This window comes from Kogia breviceps, chromosome 17, assembly GCF_026419965.1.
Source record: "Kogia breviceps isolate mKogBre1 chromosome 17, mKogBre1 haplotype 1, whole genome shotgun sequence".
Classification (NCBI taxonomy): Eukaryota; Metazoa; Chordata; class Mammalia; order Artiodactyla; family Physeteridae; genus Kogia; species Kogia breviceps.
The window spans coordinates 42,364,707-42,373,145 of NC_081326.1; the positions used below are offsets into that span (position 1 = coordinate 42,364,707).

Below are 8,439 nucleotides of genomic sequence, written 5' to 3' on the forward strand. Positions count from 1 at the left end.
GGAAAAGTGGCACCGAGAAGGAAAGGGGTGGACGTTGTGTTTGTGTGTGAGTTTTGAACTGAGTCACTTTGGCTCTGCCTCTGTAACAGGGAAACCTCGAGCAAACCTGTGCCTTTAAGACTCAGTTGCTATCCAAACACAAGTAAACAGAGTGGACCATTAGCGGGCGCCGGGCGCGGAGGCGGAGCCTGGGCGCTGGGGGCCCAGCGCGGCTGCGGGACGCCCGCCCGAAGGGGAGGCGGGGCCGCTACTAAAGCCCGGGTCTCCGGGCCGCGAGCAGCCTGGGGAGGGACGCGGGCGGGGACGGAGCTCGGCGTGCTCGCTGCTGGAAGGTGATGGCCCTGCGAGGCTGCAGGCTCAGACCTTACCCCGAGTACGCGGCGAGAGGCTCGCGGAGGCGCGAGGTTCCGGGCGAGCGCTGAGCGCGGGCTCCAACCACCCTGGGTCTTTACACATTCTACGACCACTGACTCGGACGAAGGCGAGGATCCGCTCTCGTTTTGGCTGCTCGTCGTCCTCCAGATCATGTCCTCGGCTCCCGGGACTCCGCGCGGAAAAAGAAGTTTGTCCGGCGTGGACCCAATGACCTTTCCAAGCTGTGCGCCTCACTGCCTGGACCAGGTCTGAGTGACGCTGCCCAGGCGGACGTTTCTGGGGGAGGTGAGTGTCCGCTCTGGGAAGGGGCTGCAGCCACCCTAAGGAAGGCAGGCTGCAGGGGGTGCAGGGGGGCGCTCGGATTCTCGGTCCGGTGTGCCACAAGTTCAGAAATTGTGAAAAGAAATCATACGGACACACTCCCGGGGCATTGTATTTTTCACTTTATCGGATCCCAGGCACGCCACTCCCAGCTAACACGCAACGACACACGCTTTCACGTACTGTTTTTAGTTTTGTTTTGCGACATTTAATCTAAGCACTCAGCAAAGCTTCTTCTAAAAGCTGATCTACGTACGTTGAGATAAAACCCCACAATCTCATGTTCTTTCTCACTCTGCCATAGTATTCCTGGTCCACCCGTCCGGGGGCAGCCGCGGCGGAGCGGACGGGCCGCGACACGCAGTGCCTGCCGAGCCAGCGCGTTTCAAGAGGAAAGTAATAGCTCAGTCCTAGATAATTCTTCAACCTTGTGCTGGCCTTTTGATTTTCCTCCCATCCTCTAGTCCTGGAGGAGGGGGCAGAAGGCAAATCCCCCTGGGGTTTAAACACTGGAATTCTCGAGAAGTAGCAACAGAGCAAGGAGTTGTGTTTGTATGGTGAGGAGGGAGAAAAAGGTGTTTGTGGAGGGTGCGCTGGCTCTGTCTCCCTACCTGTTAGCAGGGAACAAAAGAGGGCTGGAGTCTCCCGGAGCGAAACGGCGCAGACAGCTACTTTCTCTGCTAAACAAACTGCAGTCCTGAGCAGAACAAGAAAATTACTCATGCAGGGGGAGCGAGGGAGCAGAGAGAAACAGAACCCAGATTATGCGGAAGGCATCTTAATTTAATTAACTCCTTGGGAAGGCAGAGGCGCAGCGAAGGGGCAGGAACTTTGCGGCCCTTTCTCTCTGTTCACCTGATCCAATCTGGCCATTTTAATTTTTTTTTAATGATCTCCTTAGATCTACTTGGAGTATAGCTCTCTTATTAATGTACAATTTTATTGTGGCTTGGGCTGAAATTCAGCGAGCCTACGGATCCATCAGTCCTTTCTCTCAGACACCAACCCACAGGTGTTAGCAGATGACCCCTGACTGTATACGATTTTTAGATAATAAAGTGTAATAACACATTACCAAAGAGCGAGCCTCCTTATCAAATTACCACTATTTTTTTCTCCAGTGTTTTGAAAGCTTCACTGAACTGAAATTAGTACATACACCTCTCACTTGTTGACAGCCAGTGAACTAAATTTTACAAACCTTCTGTACGTGTCTGGAAATTCCTGTGAAGAAGGCTGATGAAAGAAAACTAGTCTCAGCTCCACGGAAATATTTATGTCTTTTCGTTGGTTTAAGTTTCTTTCCTTGAATAATTAAAAGTAACCAATGGTCTGAAATGGGATGGTGTAGAAGTGACAGCAGATGATGGCTGTTATTGCCTGAAACTGAGTGTGAGAACTACATGCTCAGCTCTAGACAAAACGAAAGTACTTTAGATCCTCTGCATTGACTTAAAATATCTTTTGACATATATTTCCAGCTACTCAGCAGGAGAGTGGAAATCTAAACTCCCTAATTCTTAATGGCAAAAATGTTTAGTGGATACTTAGGGTTGCTCTCTTTGTGAAGGACTGCTCTTCTTCTATGAAGAAACTATTTGTCCTGCAACTTAAAACAAATACACACTATGAAATAGCACTTTTGTGCCACCATGAAGCTGAATTATAAAAGAGGCATTAATTTTGGGTTATAAACCATTTGGTGAAAATGGAAGAAGATGGCACTCGAGTTTCTGCTGGCAGAATTAACGTATAACCTTTATGGCAGAGTTCACTTTGTGCATTTGTAATCAAAATCACAGGCCATGATATTCCTTAAGTCGATAGCACACCCCACACACATGCACGTACATAGATGGAGAACGTGGTGGGAATTGCACTTTGCCTCCTGTATTTATTTCTAAGAAATCCAGTCTGGGAAAACACCCAAATAATAATTTCGGTTTCCTATGTAGGGAGGCCACTTTTTAATACTAGGGAAAAAATAATATTTTGAATCTCTAGAAAATCCTCCTATGCAAAAAGAAGGAAATAAAGGTATAACGTGATTGTTAATGGAAGAGGAAACAAATAGATTACCAGGGATGTTAGTAGAATCTTTTTTTTTCTACCTCTCTAGGAGAGGGCGTGAGGGTTGCCACTGAACAAAAATGAACTGTGATTTGTGGTGGGAAAGTTTATTACTAATGGAGGTTTACAGTTTCGGTCGAACGGTCTGAGACCCTCTGACTGTTACACACCTCTCATTAACTCCCGGCCTCAACTCCCAGACCGCATACCACTGGGCAGAAGCGGTTCATTAATAAATCCCTGTCTCCAAGCCGTTCCAAACAGGGGAGGAGGGAGGGAAGGTGTGGGCCTCTCGGAGGCGGCCAGAATCTGCCTGGCCAAAGCGCTGTGCCATTAGCGCAGCCCTCTAAGCCTGCCCTCAGATAGAGCCACAGAAAAGACTTCACAACACCCTAGAGAAGAGCATTTCAGGCGCAGAAAGGGCTGGTGGCAAGGAAGTCTGGACAAACTCTCCCATCTTCCTGCTGGGTTCAAAAGCCAGGCATAAAGGTTGCTGGCTCAGTTAGGCCTGCCTGCCCCTCTCTAGGGAAAGCGCTTAACTGTGAGTCCCAGCCCCTGGGGAGCCACCTTCAGAGGCAAGGCCCAGGCCGCAGAGCTGGCAGAACTCTCTGGGAGAAGGTGGGCCTACCCTGAAAGCAGATGAGGTGCCCCGGGAAACTGGGTCTGAAAGCAGACCTCCGTGTTGGCACTGGGGGTTCAGGGACAGGCACGTGCGTGCGCCCTGCTTAGGCCCAGGCCGCAGACCCGGGCCGGCTTCCCGGTGGCAGGAGCAACGTCGCACTCAACTCCAGGCCGACAAGCAAGCTTCCTCCAGGCAGGCAGAGGCGCACCGTACCCGATCTGCTGTGGCTCCCCTGCTGCGCCTTCCATTTTTTTTTTCCTCCCCGAGGAACACTCTTGCCTCTCCTCTCTTCTCTTTTCCTGGGGCCTGGCCGGTGTAGGAGCCTCTCCTGGTGCCAGGTCAAGAAGCGCTCGGGCCTCCCGAGAGCTTGGCGCTCGGTCCTGGATCGGGGACTTTCTCCACCCCCGCAACACCCCACTGAGCCTGAACCATCTGGAAGGGATCTAGATGGGGGGTGGGAGGAGACGGCCCCTGGGAAGGTGGAAGGGGTGATTCTAGGCCTCACCGGCCCCCGAGGTGTCACTTTTCTTTCCTGTGGCCCGTCACCGCTGATAAATGGGACAGAGGCAGAGGAAGGAAAAAGAAAACCTCTGAGGTCAGCGCCGGGCGAGGAGGGCCCCTCCGAGGGCCCCGCAGCCCCAGGAGTGCAAAGCGCCCCCGGCTGCGCTCCACCAACCCAGGCGCGGTCCGGGTGAACGGCGGTCGCCGGGCGGGTCAGCGGGCTCGGGGCGCAACGCTAGGAGCCGCACGGCTGAGCCAGGCCCTCACGCCCGGGTCAGACCCACAACCCAACGTTCCCCGGGGAGCACGGCGGCAACAGAGGCTCAGCCCGGGCCTGTGGTCGTTGGCACAGCGGGGTGTCACGGATGACCAAGCTTCGCCCGATCGGGTAGGGGTGGGTGGGCTGGACTGGGTGCCGCCTCTGCTGGAGCCTCTGCCCACCTTTCTTTCTCCCCGGCCCGGGTCTTCGGCTCCTCGAATCAGTGCGTGCCTGGCATCCGATTTTCCCACGGGCGACCCGCTCGCCGCCGGGGACCACTTTTGCCCCGCTTGACACCCTGGCCCGGGGGCTGAGCTCCAGCTTGGTGTTGACTCGCCCGCCGGCAGGCTCTCCGAGGTTCCCTTACCACTCCGTTTCGGGGCCTCGGAGTGGGTGGGGAGGGGGGCTTAGAAGGAAGGTGTTGTAACCCACGCGGCGCCAAGGGACAGACAGAGCAGGCTTGGAAAATAGTCACGACTTTCTCTCTCTCCCCCGGCCATTTTTAGGGTTTTCTCTGCGTACCGTTGTCCTTCTGGGTTTTCGCCGGAGCCCCACGCCCACCCGCCTCTGAGTCCTGGAAAAAAAGGGTGGCTACCTTCGCCCCCCAGCACCCCGGAAAATGGGGAGCAAGGCCCTGCCAGCGCCCATCCCGCTCCACCCATCGCTGCAGCTCACCAATTACTCCTTCCTGCAGGCCGTGAACACCTTCCCCGCCGCGGTGGACCACCTGCAGGGCCTGTACGGTCTCAGCGCCGTGCAGACCATGCACATGAACCACTGGACACTGGGGTACCCCAACGTGCATGAGATCACCCGCTCCACCATCACCGAGATGGCGGCGGCGCAGGGCCTTGTGGACGCGCGCTTCCCCTTCCCGGCTCTGCCCTTTACCACCCACCTCTTCCATCCCAAGCAGGGAGCCATTGCCCACGTCCTCCCAGCCCTGCACAAGGACCGGCCCCGTTTTGACTTTGCCAACTTGGCCGTGGCCGCTACGCAAGAGGATCCCCCTAAGATAGGAGACCTGACCAAGCTGAGCCCGGGGCTGGGTAGCCCCATCTCGGGCCTCAGTAAATTGACTCCGGACAGAAAGCCCTCCCGAGGGAGGTTGCCCTCCAAAACGAAAAAAGAGTTTATCTGCAAGTTTTGCGGCAGACACTTTACCAAATCCTACAACTTGCTCATCCACGAGAGGACCCACACAGATGAGAGGCCGTACACGTGTGACATCTGCCACAAGGCTTTCCGGAGGCAAGATCATTTGCGGGATCACAGGTAAGGTGGGGAAAGAGGTTGGCCTGGGGAGGGAAGGACAGTTTATCCAGAATACCGAATCCTGATAGACATTGCAAGCGTCACTAAAATTCCCTCTGAACTAGAATATATCCCCCAGAGCCCTCCCCAGCCAGCCACAACCAACCCCCCCAATTTACCTTTTTCCTCAGCGGGCCCCTGATGCCTGTTCTTGTTTGGGATGCAGGAGGGCCACCCCATCTTTAGGTAGTTAAAATCTGCTGGGTTGGCCTTGGTCCTGGGATCGGTTTAACAGTTTCCACCGGGTCGACCTTAGGGGGTGGGGCAGGTAGAGCCAAGAAACCTCGAAGACCTTTCTATGGTGGGTGCAGGTCCTGCCTGCGATAGGACCATTTCTGGAAATCTCCTCGGCCACCTCCACTGGGTTCCCTCCCTTCCCTGACTCGCCCCCAGGTGCGCCCGAGAGCCTGCCACAGTGACCTTTCTTTAAACTTATTTGCGGGGGTCTTGAGATCACTGAATTTAGAAACAGCTCTTCACATTCCCTCCACATCTTCAACTATGCATTAATCAAAGGCAATTGAAGAAATACGATAATGTAAGTGTTTTCATCCAGTAAAAACTTCCCAGGAGTGGGGGTGAGGGTATCTTTTCCCTGGACTCTACTTGCTGTTGTTACCCCAAGGTAGGACTTCTGTACCGATCCTCCGCCGCTTTTAAGGGGTTCGCTAAAATTAGTCCCCCTAAACTTGGCCTTGCCTTATATTTTGATTTGACCAGTTTAAATCCCAGAGAAAACCGTAGAGGCCAAGAAGAGCTCATTCGGCACGATTTCGAGCTCCAAAATGCGCCAGAGAGGGCGATCAAGTGTAGATAAAGCCGGCGTCCGGTGAATGTTTTGAAGAGTCTGTTAGTTGAGGTTAACCATAAACAGAATTACACGGTGGTGGTGGGGGGGAGATGTAAAAACATAAATAATGGAAATCCTGTTTCTTTTCTTTTTTTCCTCACGACTTCGTTTAAAGTAATTGCCAAAAGAAACTCCTCACCGTGGTGTTAAAGCCATTTCAATGAAACCCTATATTGATTTTCAGGTATATCCATTCCAAAGAAAAACCCTTCAAATGTCAGGAGTGTGGGAAAGGATTTTGTCAGTCTAGAACTCTGGCTGTTCACAAAACTTTACATATGCAGGTAAGTTTGTTTTCTTGTTTAAAAACAGTGACTGGTTCTGTTTTATCATTTTTGCTCTAGAAAAGGTGTTCAATGGCAGGGTCTTTCTCATAAAAGGCTCTATTTAGATCAGTTTTCTAGGTGGAGAAAGCAGCACCCAGTTTTTTAATACATGAAATTAATTTTATTTAACAGAAAACATTTATGTGTTTTTCTTAAAGAACAAGCCACTCTCACTATTCTAAAATCCTAATTTTAGAATTATTATTTTTTTCACCTGATGTGCCCTGCATTTAAAGCTTTCGTGTTTGGGAGGAAATAAAGGTAATTTTGATAATGGAGGCATGGTGAAATCCCATACGTTCTCTCTCCCAGGGGCCTCATAATTTGTAGTTTTCAGAACATTGAGGAATAGTTTAATTTTCCACCAAAGAGGAGCCTTATTACCCGAGAGAATCTCGTTCCTTAAGAGAGGATTAGAGTTTTTCCTTCCCCCTTTTCCTGCCTATGACATGGTGATGAAATGTAAAGAGCTGGAAATCACAAAGCCCACCGCCAGTGGCCACCGGCGGTTATCAGTGTAATCCGGTCCCTGTGTGTGCCTGTGCGTGTGTTTTTGTGATTGGAGGATTAGGAGCACAGATGTGTTCCTGCAAGTCTCCTCTTTGTTGTCGTGCGCGTGTTCTGTTAACCTTGTGATACCGATAAGACAGAAACTATTGAGAAGGGTGCCGTGGCGGTGTGAAGGATTAATCCTTTGCTTGCTTCACATCTGAACAGGAATCTCCACACAAATGCCCCACATGTGGAAGAACCTTTAATCAGAGAAGTAATCTGAAAACTCACCTTCTCACCCATACAGACATCAAGCCCTACAGCTGCGAGCAGTGCGGCAAAGTGTTCAGGCGAAACTGTGATCTGCGGCGGCACAGCCTGACTCACACCCCGCGGCAGGACTTCTAGAGAAGCCCCGGATCTGTCCCGGGCCACCGCCGCCGCTCCCCTCCCCAGACACCTCTCCACGCCTCCCACCCGGGGGGGGGGGCACCCCCAACCCTTCACTGACCCCAGCTCTTCCCCGGCTGCAGCCACAGTGGCAGCTCCAGGGGGTTAACTCTTCTTCCCAAGGACTGAGAACTGTAGAAAGCCACACAAGTACATCCTTTCACAAAGAGCATATGCTAGTTTCTTGTAGATATTCACAGCTCATTTTAGAGCTCTGTACATAATGTCGTGGGTCTCTGTTTCGTTGTTTTGTTTTGTCTGTTTTTGTATCTTGTTGGATGCACCTAGGTATGGAAAATGGAAACCAAATTTATCTTTAAAGACTGTATTTTCAAAAATAAAATGTTTTCTTGTTTGTTTCAACACTCCTGCAAAAGTGCCTTGCTATTTGACTTCTGTTTTTCCTCTGGATTCTGGAAGAGTGGCATGTCTCTGAAATATTAAATATTGAAGGGCATTCTTTACCCCGAGGTTTCAAAAGTAAGACTTCTCACAGTTCTTTTACAGAAACTTCATCTCTTCCCTTTTCATACTGCGGCATTTTGGAATTGGTAACTGTGCTGTCTTTCTGCTTTTTGAAGATATTAAAATTGATACCCATGAGGTTTTTCCTCCCCTTTTGTTTATTTTAATTCCTTGTGTATTATTCCTTCAGATAAAAGCAATATAATAATCATTATTAATAACAAGGCAACTCCAATGGCTGACCCATTTGAAAACACAAGGTGGGAAGAAGCATAGGAAAAAGAAGAGAAGGGAGCTTCTCACCACTTCACTTTTAGAAGTCCTTGACCTATTGTCCTAGTTTATGATGGGCAACTTCTCTTGTCATTAGACTTTGAACACTATGATTTAGCTC

General features: G+C 51.1%; 1 protein-coding gene across 2 annotated transcripts; it reads left to right on the plus strand.

The window, feature by feature from the left end:
- Positions 1-231: 231 nt before the first annotated feature.
- Positions 232-7,956, plus strand: OSR2 (odd-skipped related transciption factor 2). Of its 2 annotated transcripts, none has more exons than XM_059042485.2 (4): positions 232-660; positions 4,655-5,423; positions 6,497-6,596; positions 7,356-7,956. In XM_059042485.2, exons 2-4 carry the CDS (start codon positions 4,768-4,770, stop codon positions 7,536-7,538), a joined length of 939 nt encoding a protein of 312 aa, XP_058898468.1. In that variant the 5' UTR covers positions 232-660; positions 4,655-4,767; the 3' UTR covers positions 7,539-7,956. The 2 variants fall into 2 exon arrangements, with proteins under 2 accessions (XP_058898468.1, XP_058898469.1); XM_059042486.2 differs by having other exon boundaries at positions 235-660; positions 7,438-7,956.
- The last annotated feature ends 483 nt before the right edge of the window (positions 7,957-8,439 follow it).